This window comes from Vombatus ursinus, unplaced genomic scaffold (genome assembly GCF_900497805.2).
Source record: "Vombatus ursinus unplaced genomic scaffold, bare-nosed wombat genome assembly UNPS02014794.1, whole genome shotgun sequence".
In the NCBI taxonomy this organism is placed as follows: domain Eukaryota; kingdom Metazoa; phylum Chordata; class Mammalia; order Diprotodontia; family Vombatidae; genus Vombatus; species Vombatus ursinus.
The window spans coordinates 12,104,447-12,122,418 of NW_020954572.1; the positions used below are offsets into that span (position 1 = coordinate 12,104,447).

A 17,972-nucleotide genomic window follows, 5' to 3' on the forward strand; every position below is an offset into this window, starting at 1 on the left:
AACTGCCTTTCATGAACGAGACAATATGAAGAATAGAATACTTTGGAAAAGGTAACTTTACTGATGAAATTTACTTTTAATATTCAAACACATATGAAAACTAATGTCAGAAGACTTCCAGATGAGCCTGTGAAATCTGATCAGACTGCAAAACATCTACTCTAAAAAGACCTTTATCCACATGGATAGAGTGACTAACTCTGAAAAATGAGCTGATACCCTGAAAAGCAGAAATAATGCATAATTACAGAAATTCCACAAAGGAGATGAGAGACTGCACCATGGCTTTGAACCATGTGACTTAGTCATAGAATGTGTTAAGAAAGTTATCTGAAAGATGTTTCATTTATCTGGGAACTCACTTGATTTTAACTCCACTGAAAACCTGTAATCAAGGAATATAATCAAGACTATACTTGGAAAAATAAACTTCACAGATATGTTTAACTGCCAATATGATAAAAATGTATCTTCATGAGAATAAGAATATCAAAATCTTGTGAACTCAAAACAAGTGACTCTAGAAAAAAGACATTGTTCATTAAAGTCTTCATTTTTTAAAGATATGAAAAGTAATCAAGTTTACCGTTTAATTCAATAACTTTATTTTACTTTGTACCTGTTAAATTATACACTAATATACTCTGAAGAGTCTAAAAGAGAGGACTCATTACAAGAGGATAAAGAACTTGGCCTAAAAACCATCAAGCTGACATAATAGGGTAAGAATACTTACTCCTACTTTTTTGTCCAAAGCTAGGTAAGAAGAAGCAAAGAGAAGGTAGAAAGGGAAACTGGGAGAAGGGTCAAGAAGACAACAGGAAAATCAAAAAAATTTACATTTTATATGTGACTTAATAACAAGTTGTTCTAGTAAACTAGCTTTTAATTCAGTGAAAACCACATTCTTTTGCTTATGTTTAATTTCCAAATTTTAACATAGGTATCTACATAGTCAGGTATGTATCAAGTTAAATAGGATTAGAAAGAAATGTAACAAATTATCACTTAACATTTTGAGAACAGATATGTTTCAGTTTAAAATTTCCACATGTAAGCCAAAAGGTCAAAGATGATAAGTCTCTTAAAGCTTAGCCTCTCCAAACTAATCCTAATTTCATTAAAATAACTAATCATGCAAAACCACTTAAACACTCATCATGCACAAATTATAAATAAGTGATGTTAGAGCCTGAATACAGCACCAGCCCAGCACTGTTTTAAAATAAAATAAGCATTTTGCTATATGGGTTGAAATTTCTTATAGAATTATTGAAGTTCTAATTTTTAAGTTTCTTAAATCAACATGCAATAACTGAGGCTAGCACATAGCAAGAACTTAAGTCTACAGCAAGGAAAATGCAAAAAAGTCAAATTTCAATAATATTAAGCTACTAGCACCTACCCTACCCTCTAAAAAAAAAATTTCATCATTTCCAAACTGAAACTTCTCTCGTTCTTGAAATTACACGTCCATTTCCTAATCTAACTTACCTAGTGAGTCAAATATGTGTGTTATTGAGAACTGTCAATTTGAAAAACTGTGTTTCTTTACTTTTCTCACCTAATTTTATTTTTCCCTTTGAAATGGTCAGGAATAACACATTAAGGATAGGAGTCAAAGGACACTAAAAACAGTGTTAAAAAATTTAAGTTTAAAGCTGATTAAGGACAATTTCCCCCTTATTTTATAAACACAGTTAAAATTTTCATGATAAACATCACCAGTGATGAACTTAGCAGTGACTAACATCAGTTAGTTTAACATTTAGTGGGACTTTGCATGAATCCCACAGGTGCATATCCAGTAAGCCCTTAAGGTTTTGTATTGGAGATACTAGCTATGATAGCTTTTTTTTTTTTAAGTCAGGCAGAAGCAAAAGCAGGAAATATAATTTTGCTCCTGGTATTTCTATATTCCAAAATCTACAGGAAACAAAGGATATTAACAGTTAAGGTCAAAGGGAAAGAGTAGAGGTGACAAGAGTTATTTAACAGGTTTTCCTTTCTCCCTTTCTTACTGACTGCTAACTTTTTAATTTCATGGCCAATATCATATAATGTTTAAGATTTGGAAAATAAATGTTTCTGCCCTCTATCCCTGTCCAATTGGATGTGCTTTCAATGTTTCTCAATTTCACTAATGATACATTAAATTTTGTTCATATGAACTTGAGATGTCATACAACAGACAAAGTTTAAAGTTGGTTGCCCCATTATGAAAAACAGTAAATGTCTCATACACACACACACACACACACACACACACACACACACAAAAACAATAAGAAAAAACATAACTTGAAAATGTTTTCCTCAACATTAATATGAAAAGTTACAATATAATAGTCAGAATATCTGCACTTACTCTTGACCCCTTTCTTCCCCTTTCGTTCCTTCTTGTACTGTTCCTTCAGTTTACTTATTAGCCCCTGGTCTACATCCCAAACCTCAGCAGTTGGGGACAGGTCATCTTTGTCTACATGCAGCATATTATTAAAAGAAAAAAAATCAGCAGTTGGCAATGCAAGCTGTTGGCAATCAACTGTTATATAGGTTTATGTAATCATCATCAAAATGTACTATTAGATTATACTCAAAATATTTAAAGGTGCAGTCTTTGCCTTGTTATTCACAATTCAAGCACGAAATCCTATGTTAGTTTTCCAAATTTTAAAATATTTTAACATTTAAAATTTGACTTAATTTTATAAATCAAAATTTGGGAATAGTTATTTTCCGAATACCGCTGCTGTTGAAGCACCAATGAACCAAGACTAGAAACAAAATATAAAGCTACCCAAATTAGATTACTGCATCTTTAGAAAAGTGTTAATAAAAAAATTATTCAGCCAGCATCATAAGCAAATAAATGAATTTCATGCGTACTAACCATGAAAGTGCAAGCTAAGTATATGTCAGTGCCATTTTGTTGATGAAAGTAATCATGCACCCTCTCTCCCTTTTATTCTGCATGCAGAGGCAGCTCTACAAATGAAGTTATCATGGCCAATATAATAAACATAGAGTTCCAAAGTAAAGTCTCTTAAATAATAGAAAATCATTCACACAAACCCAAAATAGTTCCAACATCTCATTACCTTCTTCCATAGGTCTACTACTAAAATTAGCAAAAAAAAACTCTCAAGACTCTACTGTTGAATATTTTTAGATCACAGTTTTGGGGCGTGAGACCAGTGAAAAGCAGGGAGATGTGAAAATAAACACTGTTGTGCATTTACTAGAGACGAAATTTCAGCACCTTTAATTGGCCATCCACAAATCCATATTTTTTATTAGCTAAAACTTGTGCCTGGAAAAAAGTTACTGTTAAGTAAATGTGGAAGAAACATTTTAGGGGGAATGAAGTGGTAAGGAAAAGAGTAAGTCTGTTTACACATAACTAGAATACTGGTGATATTGGAAGGGCAAGGGAAGGGGGAAAGATTGCTGGTTGATTTTAAACAGCCCAGTAACAAGGTGTGACAAAACATCCTGCAATGGAATCATAGTTGTGAGTTTATATCATTATAGCCTGTAGCAAAAAAAGAAAATCAAATTATATCAAAATACATTATAGGACTAAAAAGGTAGGTAACTTTTAGGGAACAAGAACTTACTAAATTTTGAAAATTCAAGCAATAATAAAAATATACAACAAATTTTTTTAAACTGTATTATGAAGGTTTCCCTTCAAAGTTATCAAAAAAATTATAAATTTAAATTTGCTTAGTATGATGATTCATTTCAATTATTCTAGATAAAAAGGACAAAAAAAAAATACTTTGGACAATTAAGATCTATACACAAAACACCCAGTTTCCTTTTTTGAGATGCAACCTTTCAACTGAGATTTTTAAAAGACTACTTAGAGTATCTGGTTTGTAGGTGACACAAACCTAAGAATTTGAAAAATAAACTTGAATTGAATCTCAAACCATTTTTAAAGCCATTTTTCGCTTTGTGGACACAGTATCTGAGTAACTATATGTATATGGGTTACATTACTGCCTCAAATGTACCCTACAAGCGTGAAATTTCCTTACAACATTTGCCAAAGGCATCAAGTATATTAATGTGACTAACCCAAAGTAAAAACTGAATTGACAGGTTATCTCACATGAAGTTTCTTGATAAATACACTACAAAGAATCCAATCAGCTTTAACAAAGCTAAAGATTCCTATCTAAAAAAGTCATTTAAGAGCAGTATGACAGTAGGACAAGCCCAAACAATGGTTTGGATAATCACATTAAAAAAAAAATCATCAATAGAAACCAAAGAGGGGTTGTTTCAACAGAAGTGGCATAACACTTATCAGAAATTATATAAGGTAGAAAAAATTAATGAGACATTTGACCAATTAAGATAGATTCTTTGCAGAAAGAAAAATAGCTGTGAGTAGCTCAAACTAAAGCAGCAAAAGGGAGTGAAAAAGCAAAAGGCAATATATAAGAATAAGCTGAAGGGGAAAAATAAACATCATTTGCAAAATATCCTACTTTCTCAAAAATTCAAAGTTAAACTTATTGCAATATAAGGAACATGTTGGTGAATGCATATGTGCACAGACAACATCCTGAAACTTGCCTGGTAAGTAACTGCTGATTGATATTGCTTATAAGAAATAGATAAGAGCACAAAGGAAGAGGCATCATAATCTTCTACACTGTTAATCCTTTTTTAAAAAATCTAGGGGGAAGAAAAAAAATCAAGAAATGAGGTTGTACCACTTCAGGCCATTTTACTTTTTTCTTTTTCTTTTTTTTAAAGGCAAACATGATTATGGAATGTGCACAAAAATTACACCCATGAAAATTCAACGCAATTAAACACACGGAATTTTAATAATAGCATTTCTGATTGCCAAAGTAGAATAAATGGCAAAGACTTTTTAGACATGGCCTAAATCTATCATTATTTTGTTTTCTTGAAGCATGAAAAATTTCGAACTATCCTCTATGAAATTTAAATATATACATCCAGGTATCAATCAGATTTTAGAACAATGTTGTTTCATCAATCAGCTTAAAAGATGTTTTAGTACGGTGGGGAGGGGGGAAAACAAAGCACTTAAAATTATAGTCCCTATAAAGCAATAATAAAAATTAGGGATGCAACAGCAGGCATTTGCGGGGTTACATATTTACACGGGAGAAAACTGTATAAAAACCTTAAAGTTAAGTTATGCTATATAGTTGAAAGAAGAAAAAAATATAAAATTAAAATATGTAATAGCTAAATAAGAGAAAATATCTAATCACATTTTAAAAGGTCCCAAATTGAATTTCATCAAATTTGACAAATGGACTACTAGAGCACAAAAATAAATAAGTAAATAAAATGAAATTATGCTTAACAATACAAGTAGATGTCTCTATATGGGACAATATAATTAATAAGAAAATACATATAAAGCGCTTTGTAAATCTTTAAGTAATATATAAATGCCAGCTATTGTCATTATCCTTACTATTATTACTAGGACATACATGGCAATATTTATTGCTATATACAGCTCGGCAGCTTTACCAGCCAGCACCATCAGAAACTAAAACTGTCTACTTACATATAAACAGACCATTTTATGAAGACAATTCAACGTAAACAGCTATAACAAATATTTTCTTGTCAATTAGACCCATGCAAAAAGTAACAAACTAATAAAGCCAAATTAAGTTTATAAATATTTATTAAAAATATTTCTGGACATTTTCTCTTATATGTAATTAATTTGGAAAAACATAAACAAACTATTTATAAAGGATGTTTCTTTGCTTGGTGTAGGTACTAAATTAGGAAAACAAAATTTATTCCTCTCCAGAGAACTCAAAGTGCTTTAAAGAAACATTAAAAGTGCTTCCTGAAAGGGAAAAAAATTGAGATGATAGTTATGCTTTAAACTGTTAACCAGATTAAATTCTCAATTATTGAGAAGTAAACAAATAGTTGTTGCTTTTGTGTTCTTACAGGTTATTACAATCGCTTTACATGATTAACTCCTTTGCTGAAAGATCAATTTGCCTTTTCTCTCACCCAAATATAACAGAGACTACATCCTACACCATTGGCCAAAAGTCTTCTGTGTAGAAAGAGTTAAAAAATGCAACTTTGTCTAAAATTATATTTGGCTAGCTTAAATAATGATGCTGTCTATTACTTGGAAAGGGTATGTTGCATTTACGGTATCACTTTATCGTGTCTGCTTTTGGGTTGTGCCTCTCTGCTCCTCTCCACATGTGTAAATAATTCAAGAATCAACTAGCCTTGTGGAAATTATGTTTAAAGAATAAGAATGGAGGTAAACTGAGAGATCTCATGGATGTTCTGTCCATTTATGTGTGAAAATTTGTCTTTAAACAGTATTGATTTTTCTGTGAGAAATGAAGCCCTTTATATAAATGGTTTACATTTTAACCATAAAGGCAACTTTAAAACCAAAAACCAAAACCAAGAAATTGCTCACTCTTGTAATAAGGGTTAACATTCATGGACAATGTTTAATGACTTATACGTTATAAAACGTATCAATAAACTTTTCCTTTAAAACTCTGTAACCAAATTCTAACTTATTCTGGTATAAAAATAAGATAATGATAGCAACTCACACTTACATAGTATTTAATGGTTTACAAAACGCTTTCCTCACAACAGCCCTGTGAGATAGGTAGTACAAGCATTATCCCAAAATGAGTAAAATTAAGATTAAGTGACTTGTTCAGAATCACATAGGTATTAAGCGTTGCAGAGTCAGGACAGCTGGGTTCAAATGCTGGCTGTAAGTCTAGTACTCGTTTCCATTATACCATGCTGCTTCTCTATCAAGCCAAAAAACTTTATATAAGCAAATACTTAATATAAACAACAAAAAGGACACCAAATCTAGTGTCTAAAGGGAGTCTGTGATACATCCTAAGTAAAATTACAAAATATAGTTTACTCTGAGCTATAGTCAGATCATTATCTTACCATGTAATTGTCATATGCTTAGATAGTCTAACTCCTAACTGACATTAGAAGAATGTGAAGATTTCTGGCTACGGTATTAACAAGTTAAATATCTTGATAAAAGAATATCATTAATTCTTGACCAACAGAAACCTAAAAAAATCAGATTTGGTAAATTCACCTGCTTTTGCATCTGTAAGGACAAACTATACCAGACCGAGATGAAATATAAAAAGAGTTAAGATTCTGAAGAACATAAATTTACTTCCCAAATTGATCAAAATGAGAATGTTTAATAATGACAACTGTTTTAGAATAAAAGGTATTGCTGAGAGGAAAGCAATAAGTTAAAAACAAAATCTTTTAAAGCTATATATTAAGTGTTGCTACATCAGGTTTTGAATAAGATAATATTTCAAGATATATTACCTTGAAATTTTTCAGCACTGATCCTTTGCTATCCATTTTAACTTCAACCACACATTCAAATGCATACACTCAATCTCACAAAATTTTTTCCCCAATATATACATCTGTAGGACTGCTCCCCTCCTTCAAATATTATTTGCTTTTATCTTATCTTCTTACCCCATTCTGTGCCATCTCCTGAACTCCGTGCTTCTCCAGCTCCTTCTCCATCTTCAGCTGTAACTAAAAAATCAAATTCTTTCAGGGCTTCTTCAGTATCTGGGTCATCAGTAAGGTCAGCTGCTAAGCCTTCATTACCAATCTGCAAATGAACCAAGACCCACAAAATTTATGAATTTTTAGAGAGATAGTGTATTTTAATATTTTCAAACACTTAGCCTGAAATATATTGTGTTATAGTCTATCGCACAGAAAGTTAATGCTTGACGACTGAATGACAATTTTTAGTACTAGTAACATATTACTCATATTTTCTAAGTGGAACACAAACTCCTTACTGTATTTTGGGGGGGGGGGTGCCCTAAGCAATGGGGTTAAGTGACTTGCCTAGGCTCACACAGCTACTAAGTGTTATGTGTCTGAGGCCGAATTTGAACTCAGGTCCTCCTGACTCTAGGGCCAGTACTCCATCCACTGCGACACCACTTAGCTGCCCCATACTGTATTTTAAAGTGCAGGTTCCTTAGAGCAATAAAATCCTTTTTACTCTAGGTAACTCAAAAAAATACAATAGGTGCTAAAATACTTCTTGAGAGTATGTTCTCTTAACCACACTGGTTTTTTCACAAACCCCCTCCCTTTCTCACAACATACATACATAATTCACCTGTGGCCCTTGTATAATGCCACAAATGAGCACTGCTACCTTTTCTCCATAATTACACCTTATTCTTAAAGTTGGAGATAGCTCTTTAGTAAAGTTCTCAATTTTTTGGACCAATTAAAGGGATCATTAACACAGACCTCAGAACTTTCTGAATTTGGAAGGGAACTCACATATCATGTAGTATCCCAATGTTTTTATTTTTTTACTCCTCTGTAAATTATAGTCCAGAGAGGGGGGTAATAGATTTGCTCAAGATAACAAAGAAAGAGTATTAGTGCCACTACAGGTAATTTGCTAAACTAAGCAAATGCCATTCAAAACTCCATTTCTAGTGGCAGGTAAACATAAGAGAAGTAGAACTAGCCCTGACAAAGGACAGAATATATTCTACTACAGAAAGAAGCAACCCTACCACACGATCCAGCAGCTGAGAGGCAAGTACAGTTCCTATTACATGCAAATAAATTAGAAATGAAGGTGACCAAGAGAAGACAATGACAACTTTGGTGACAAAACCAAAAAGGAAAGTGACCTAAAGCTGGATATTTAAAAGCCTCTGATATAATTAAATGATTAAATGCAAGAATAAAAGCTCTATAAAAATATCTGAAATGCATGAGTATATATGTAGCCTAGTTTGTGAGCATATAAAATTAAGTCTCTACTTTGTGTTTATTCATCCGATGCTTTTCTTTTCCATCTGTGAGATCTTCAATCATATCACTCTCCTCTTCTTCATCACTATCATCTGCATTTTCTAAGAAATTGAATGTTTCAAGAACATCACCAGAGTTCCTAGAAAAAAAAAAAGATTAATTCATTGGTTTTGACTAAGTTTAGGAATATAGTTTAATAGTTTAATATAGTTTAGTTTAGAAATTAATGGCTATTAATCATATAGATTATCTAAGACTAGAATTTTTAAAATAAGTTTTACTTTAGCGTATTATGCTTTCAATATTCATGTGCTTTACTTTACTCTTAATGTTTTAAACTATTTCTATAGATACAAAACTACGTTAACTTTCGAGCAATTCATGTCTGTTTCTGTTACTTACACCTAGTAGTCAATGAAGAAGATATAGTAAAAGCTTACTTCTGTTTATTTATGCTCTCCTAATTTGGAATTTGTGTTAGTGCAGACATGAGATATCCAAAAGTTTATAGATTAGGTAAGAAAAAAGTGTAAACTGACAAAAAAGGAAATGCTTAATCCACTGAAAACCAAATTTCACTAATAGTTCATTTAAATTAATATGGTAATTAATTTTATTTATCATTAAAATGATGTTTAGCATATGATTATAACTATATACACTTGAAAATAACACAAATTAATTTCTTTAAAAGCATTCTATAATTCAAAACTGTCATTTCTTCCAACTGATCCCATTAGTTAAAAGAGAAAGGTTTAAAAAACATCTCAAACTGCATGTAAGCATAAACTAAACTATTCTATTCCCAAATCTAAGCATTATATTTTATCAATATTATCTATGCACAGAATGGAAAATGGCTGCTGCTGGATCATGAGTTCTTTTTTTATGCCATGGACACCTTTGGCAACCTGGTGAAGGCTATGGAATTCTTTTCAGAATACTGTTTTTAAATATATGTACCAAAATGCATAGGTTTACAAAGGAAACCAATTATGCTGACATTAAGTTATCAAAATACTAGAAGGGGAAAATTTCCAAACCCCAGTTTAAAAACTCCTGTTCTAGTTGTTAGATTCTGAGAAAGTGGTAATAAATTTGGGATTTTCTTTTATAATATGGGACAAATAATTGAGAATGGAAGGGAAGAGATAAGCAATCACTAATAGGGCAAAATAAGTATGTCACTGAAAGTAAAAGGTATTATAAGATATCAAGAAATTATGAACTTTGCTCTTCTGATTCATAAAAGTCACTGGCACCGAGACAGAGCTTTATTCTGTTGAGTTCAAGAGAACAAGTTCCAAATAATATTTCTAATAATTTTAATGATGAGGCTGTCTACATTTAGAGGAAGGGATAAGCAGGACATATCTTCTCTCCAATTAGAAGTACTCTTTCACTCCTTAAATTTCTCCTAATACTTTGTACTTCTCCTAGGACTTTTATGTTATTATAAGTGTTTTATACATACATTTTTTCTCATCTACTAATATTAAAGATCTCTGGGGGAAAAAAAAGGGCAGTGTATCTCAACATTTTTGTCCATATCCTTGACACAATGTCATGTACCTATTAAATTACTTAATAAATGATCAAATTTAGAAAGCACAAACAAACGTTTTCCTGTCCACAGCTTACTACTTCTGATTATGGCACAATAATGAATAAGAATTAAAATTAGCATACTAACTTCTAATGGAGATTGTTTTGAAAAAATTTAGGATTTGCCTAGCACATAAACTGCTAATAACAGTTTATAAAAATTATATTTATCATACACTCCTGAACATAATCTTAGAAACATGTATCATACCTTTTGATTTCTTGTCCTTTTTGCTTAGATGGAGATTCTCCTCCATTCAGAATCTGTTCTAAATTCTTTGTTTCTACTGAGCCATTTGGTTCCGAACCAGAGAGTCCAAGTAATGATCTTACCCTCTGAGACCGTACATCTAATATTGTATCTGTGTAACCTACTTCCTGAAGATACCTGTTGAGGAAAGATATTCAATCCTGAAAACCAATGAAAAGATTAGAACATATAACAAAATATTTAAAAGAGTACTAACTGGCTTGAGGTCTTCACAGTGCCCAGTATACCTTCCAGCACATCAGTAAATGTTTTCCAAGCGAATAGTAAAATTGTTCCTTTACATTTTTTATTATTTTAGCATGTTCTCCCAGGGTAAGATATAAATAAGAGCCCAAGAGTGTATGTATACTTGTACATATACAGAGTTCCATATGGAAAGCTAGGGGGAAGCAATCCCCAATTGTTCAGAGGCCCAAAAATAAAGAGCTAGAAATGTTTTGTAGGATGAGTATATTGGCAGGAACAAACAGTTTACTCATGTGACAACCAGAGTATTTTACCTCGTGATAGGAAAAAATTCCTTTATTGGGTAGTATCAAAAATTGTGATTAGGTAGGAAAAAAGGAAGATTTTCAAAAAATGTGCTAACATTAAATGCACAAATAAAATCTCATCACTATAGTTCAAAGAAATGTGAAAAAGCTCTTTCCTTTACAGGTAGCTCACAGTCAAGTGATGTGTTGTTGATCTAATTATTCCTTGTTCTGTTCCCTGAAATTTGGTTTCTTTTAGTGCCTTAAAATCATTTTTAAAATTTTATGGCTGTCAAACTTAAATCAGCATAGTTCCTTCCCCTCAACCCTACTAAAACATTAAGCAGTACATTAAGCAGCACAAAACTTCTTGCAAATAGGAAAAAAATATATATAAACTTAAAGAAGAAATACATGAAGCTATAACCAAAGAAGTATAAAAGTCATGTCACAAAAGTGCAGGCTTTAAGTGAGAATGGAAAGGGAAAGGACAAGAAACTACCCAATCAAAAGAAACCACCCACCAAGTCCAAAATAATAAGTTAGCAAAATATTTAGAGAATCAGAATGTTAAACAAAAAGCAAAATATACCAAAGTGTAGGTTTCTATTTCTCATTTTCTGTTTCTAGTAAGCTTAGAAATTTCTGTATAGAGACTCCAATGCCAAATACAGATCAAGATAATTTATCAATTCAGAACCATGAAAGAAAATATCTACGATCACATAATATCAATAAAGTTCTATCGAATAGGATGCCTGTATACATAAAAACACAGCCATCTAAAAAATACTCAGAGGACAAAATATAAACTTATTGTTGTTTCTAAAGCATTTCACAACCTATCTTTCCAGTCTCAAAGGATGTTAATCCTTGAACACATCTCAATCCAATCAAAACTAGACTCTGTTCCTCACACACTACACACCCATCAAAGGGCTGGATGTGTTTCAGAATTGGAAAGTACTCTTTTCGCACACCTTCTCTCTTCCTGCAAGATATAGTACAAGCACCACTTTCCACATATAGTGCCCTTCCTCCCAAATACCATGTATTCAGGAATCTGTACTTATTCTCTTTATGGTTAGTCTGTATATTAAATAGATGACGCATTTATTATGTGCCTTGTACCATGTCTTTGTTGACTCCTCTATTAGAATAAGAGCTGTTCTAAAGTAGAGATTGTTTTATTTACTATATTTATATCCCCAGTGTCTGACCCAGGTACTTAACAAATACTCACTGAGAAGAAATCAAAGCTATCAAGACTTACATAAAAAACACTCCAAATCACTATCGATTGGAGAAATGAAAATTAAAACAAGATACCATCTCACACCTATCAGATTAGCTAACATAACAGAAAAGGAAAATAAATGCTAGAGGGGATGTGGAAAAATTGGGACACTAAAGCACTGTTAATGGATTTGTGAACTAATCCAAACATTCTGGAGAGCAATCTGGAACTATGCCCAAAGGGCTATAAAACTGTGCATACTCTTTGACCCAGCAACACCATTATTAGGTCGGTATCCCAAAGAGATGAAAGAGAAAGGGAATGCACCTATATGCACAAAAATATTTATAGCTACTTTTTTTTGCGGTTGGCAAATAACTAAATGAAGGGATATCTGTCAACCGGTAAATGGCTGAATCAAGTGTGGTATATGGCTGTGCTATAAGAAATGATAGTGGCAGGGAGTGGGAATGGGGTTGGTTTCAGAAAAACTTAGCAACACCTATATAAACTGAGCAAAGTGAAATTAAAAGAAGTGGGAGATACAGTACACAGCAACAACACTATTTTCACAAACATCAATTGTGACTTAGCTACACTGATCAAGACAATGATTCAAGAAAATTAATTCCTAAGGACCCATGACAAAAAATGCTATCCACCTGAGAATTGATGAATTCTGAGTGCAGATTGAAGTCTACAATTTTTTAACCTTATTTTTCTTGTTTCTGTTGGGTGTGTTGTCTTTTGCAACAAGGATAATATGGAAAAACGTTTTGCATGATTTTGCATGTATACTCGGTATATTGATTGTCTTCTGTAGGGGTAAGGGAGGGGCAGGAGAGAGAGAATTTAGAACTCAAAATTTTAAAAAACTAAAGTCAAAAATTTATCTATAACTAGGAAATATTTAGCAAAATAAATGCTTACTAGTTGATACAACTCACAAAACATTTTCTTCTCAAGTACAAGCAGTCCCTGCCTTTTTTTTTTTCTTTTTTTGTAAGGCAAGTGGGGTTAAGTGACTTGCCCAGTGTCACATGTGTGAGACTAGATCTGAACTCAGGTCCCCCTGACTCCAGGGCTGGTGCTCCATCCACTGCACCACCTACCTGCCCCTAGTCCCTGCTTTTAAGATACATACTGTTCCAGGAAACAACACTGAACAGCAGATCATAAAATAAACCCAATGTTAGGGAATTACACTGATGAAAAAATGCCTCTCAAACTCTCCCCTGTGCCCACAGTTTATAGTTTTACTCATTAATGAACCTTCTATACTGGTCCTATTTTGCAAATGGCTACTACTATATAAAGGGAAGATAAAAAGAATCTAAAGTAAAACTTTACACTTAGCTATTTATGCTTTTCTTGGACTAAGACTTCCTGATTCATGACAGCTGGACTTCTACATTCTCAGTTATTCAACTTAAACTAGTCATTCAGAACATCTGTTTTTTGTTCCCTCAGTCTGTGCGTCTTCCTCCTCAACTTAATTATTAGACTGTACCTCAGAGAACAGCATCAAGTCATACAGACTACATAGGCAGCCAGAACCAGAGGAGCAGTAAGCTAGGTTTAACAGTAACAGCTGATAGTTGCAAATCAATTAAAGGTTTGGAAAGTTCTTTACATTTATGATCATATTTGATCCTCAAAATAACCATACTAGGCAAGTACTACAGGTACTTATGCCCATTTTACAGATAAGGAAACTGAGGCTCACAGTGGTTAAAGTAGGGTTAAGAGATTTTATGCCAACATTCTATAAAAGGCTGGTTATGAAATAAAATAAAAGGATAATTCTGGTTCTCCAGAAAAGGAGAACAGTATTATGCCATCCTGTACCATTTCAAGAACTATTTGTATCTGAATTAAGCTTATTTTATTGAATCTCCGTGCACCTGAAACAGCTTTCAGGCTAGTTCATTCCATTAAAGAAAATGAAAATAGAACCTATTATATAATTTACTTAGATATGTACTTTGTTCTATGCAAAAAAACTGCTCTGAAAAAAACTGTATTTAAATTGAATTTTTATAAAGTTCTTTAAAGAATGATTATCTGGGGATCAAATCAGGAGTTTATACCTGGTAGGACAATTCAAAATGTGGTAATTCAAGTAACAAAGGACAGCTCCAAGTTAAGAAATAAACTTAAGAGTTCGTTTTTTGGTTTTGTCCCACTATTCCTCTTTCCTTCTTCTTGCCTAGGCAACAACCCCTTACGCTCAATACTGTGTTCCCTTCCTGCTAATCCACCAACTGGAGGTTCAGGAGTTGGATTTAAGCAAAGATCCTTCACAAGGATATATGAATTGCTGCAAATGATTCTTCAATTTTAAAACAACCACCAATTTACAAACTGAAGGGAATGAAGGAAATCATTTCACCATACCCCAACAACCAAACAACAGCCTCTTTCCCTATACCAAGACGACTTCAGAGGGAATGAATAAACGAACTCATTATGTGCTCATTATCACAAAATCTTATTGGAAACCTAATGAGATTTGTTATACCAGGATTCTAATTTATATAATAAAGTTTAACTTGATATCATTTAAGCATATTACTTTACTCACTGTCTTAATAGCTGTCTGCCTTGTTTCCAGGTCAGCTGACTGTTCTGAGGTACTGTGGGAACCTCTGTGTCTTTGGTTTCTTCTGAAAAGGAAAAGTTTATTACTAACAGCTGTCACTCAAACTACCAAAAATGTTTGCAAAGTTGTTGTTTGCAGTGAATAACCAAAACCTTAGGGGAAAAAGGTAAAATTAAAATAAATATTTAGAAAGAAAAAAAAAGCCTACAAAAATATTAGAATCTAGTTCTAAAAATACAAATTAATCTAGTTCCTTTGACTCAAGTAGGCTTTACTGAAGCTTATATACTTTGATGGACACATGATCTCATTAGATAATTAGAGTTCCCTCTAACTGAGTAGCTAACAAACCATCCTCTAAGACTGGTTCACAACCTCCAGAAAATTTCTCCAAGAGGGGAGGGAGGAAAAAGCACCCAATACACTAGAGGCCTTCCTTTTGGTCCTTTGACACTGCACAGAGCCCAGCAGAACATGGGCTATGCAATGGTTATTCCTTGCTCTTAAGGTGACTGGGTCACCTCCATTCCTAGTCATATATTTCTTTGATATTATCATGTCACTTCTCCCACACAGTTTTATTTATTATACACTGCAGTCTACTCATGCCAATCATATGTCTCTCCATTCCCCTTTGGATGACCTACAAATAATTTTTCAGAGATTAGGTATCTGATGATCCCCAGACATACTGATAGACTACGGGTACTAAAAATAAAGGTTATTTTTTTTTTAATGAAGATGTATTTTTACTAAAAGTAATGCACAATAACCCAAAGGCAATCCAGTCTACGTTCTTCCTCCTATTCAATTCTGGGCCCAGTTTATTGTTCATTACCAGTGTCCGGCACACAGGTGCTTAACAAATACTTGTTAATCATTTGACCCACGACTTTTCTCTCATATATAATATAAAAAACAATAGACAAAGTCTATGGGTTGTTCAACCAATTAAATATTACAATATGAACAAGAGGCATTTTTTATCCCATTGGTTTTCCCCACATAGATAATTACACCAAACCAAACTCAAAAGAGATCTCATTTAAAATGCTTTGCAGTGTTCTGGGGCTTGGCATATTCAACAAGTCATCAATCACAATCTGAGCATCGGGAGAACTTCACCATAATAGGGAATCCTTTTGGTATTTGTACATCTTCCATGACAGCAGCAAACAACTTTGGAGAACATATATTACGTCTTGCTTACAGTTTATAATCAAAGATTTAACAAACTTATCTCTGTTGCATTCTTTCAAGAAGTCTCATGACTTTAACACACATTCATGGGCAGATACCTTGTCGAATAGTTTTTAAAGCCATTCTGCTCTGTGGAATCGCTCTTTAATAGTCAACAAAATAAGCAGAGTGGAATTTTGTATTCTTTTATACCTATTAACTATATGTTGGCCTGCATATACAAATAGTTTATTGAAACTAATGATATGGGTCAATTTTCAGAACTTTAGAAAGCCAAGAAAAATTCTCACAAGAAATTTCTATAAACACTAAAAGTATATGGTTTCTACCTTCTACTATAATATATAACTACCGAGGGACTTACCTAATTATTCCTAAATCTGAAACTTTCCTGAGTTTATTAAGAATCTTGTGTTTTTATTGAAACTTCTTAGGATAACAAGATTTTTAGTTGTTAGGAAGCAAAAAATAAAAACATCAACATATACGTCAGGTACTGAGTCACATTTTTTTCTGATTTTATAAATAAGTCAATTTTGGGTCTAAAGACAAGCAAGCGTTACTATAAAAAAAGTGAGTTATCACTCAAAACACGAGATGGACTGCCAAGGAAAGAAAATTTAGATTAAGATGTAGAAGACCAATGGACTAGGAACTGGAAAATGAGTTCTAATTATACAGTGTAACTATGGGAAAGATATGTCTTCTTTTCTGGGCCTCAGTTTGCTCTTCCATAAAACTAGGATGTCAGACTAGATGATATTTTACATTTGCTTTAATTATCAAAGTCTATAATTGATCTAGGTACACAAAGGCATCTTAGTATTGAAATTTTTTAGACAGAATAGTATAGTTTTTACCTTGTAGAATACTAAAACATTTGTTTTGCACATTTTTCCTGACTTCAGATATCTCCTTTCCACTGTCAACCATTACTTCATTCTTTCTCAATTATGTAAATTTTCCGTATTTCTAGAAATCACATTTGAAGGTTTAAGTCCTTGCCCCAACTCCTTCTCCAAACATATTTTTTCACCAAACTGAGCTTTAACTTCACATCTTTACCAGTAGGTGGAGCCAGATACTAGTAAACACTTCAATGACCTCCACTTCTGGGCTATAAAGCTAAAACCAAGAACTACAGAAGTAAAAGGAAAATCAACCAAAGGAAGAGAAATACCAAGATAAACAGAGTCATATCTTATATACTATAGAAGAGAACGATACAGTGGCATAGTATAAAAAGCAAATACACTTGAAACCACTGGGTTCAAATGCCAGTTGTTTCACTTAGCTTAGGAATGCTGTATAACTCACTCACTTCACTTTCTCTGTTTCTTTATCTGTAAAATAAGGATAACATTTGCCTCTATTTCTTTTGGTTTTTATGAGGATAAAATGACAATGTATATAAAGTGCTTTGTTCTTTAGAACTGCATAAAGTTACCGCTACAGAAATTAAAGTCATTAAAGCTTCAAGGGATTTTATAAAGATCATTCAATCGAGTCCACGTTCCTCATTTTACAAATGAGGAAAAAAAATATCCACAAGGTTCTAACACAATCAAAAGTCAGTTATCTCAATTTTATAATACAGAATTCTGATCATGTTAGATAATCAAAATGAAATCCAAAGATTAAAATAAAATAAACACAAAAGAAATCATATTCAGTGCCTACACACCAAATAAGAATTAAGGCATAAATACTGCAATACAATAATTT

At 32.7% G+C, this 17,972-nt stretch overlaps 1 protein-coding gene across 3 annotated transcripts in view; it reads right to left on the minus strand.

The window, feature by feature from the left end:
• Nucleotides 1–17,972, minus strand: part of STRN3 (striatin 3) — a 99,647-nt gene that overhangs the window by 26,592 nt on the left and 55,083 nt on the right. For 2 of the 3 annotated variants that reach the window (XM_027870084.1, XM_027870083.1), the window contains exons 4-7: nucleotides 15,030–15,111; nucleotides 10,676–10,852; nucleotides 8,869–8,998; nucleotides 7,537–7,678 (exon numbers count right to left, since the gene is read on the minus strand). In XM_027870084.1, coding sequence (XP_027725885.1) covers nucleotides 7,537–7,678; nucleotides 8,869–8,998; nucleotides 10,676–10,852; nucleotides 15,030–15,111 — 531 coding nt within the window. Of the gene's footprint in view, nucleotides 1–2,368; nucleotides 2,480–7,536; nucleotides 7,679–8,868; nucleotides 8,999–10,675; nucleotides 10,853–15,029; nucleotides 15,112–17,972 lie in introns of all 3 variants that reach the window. The other variant, XM_027870082.1, reaches the window with a different exon arrangement.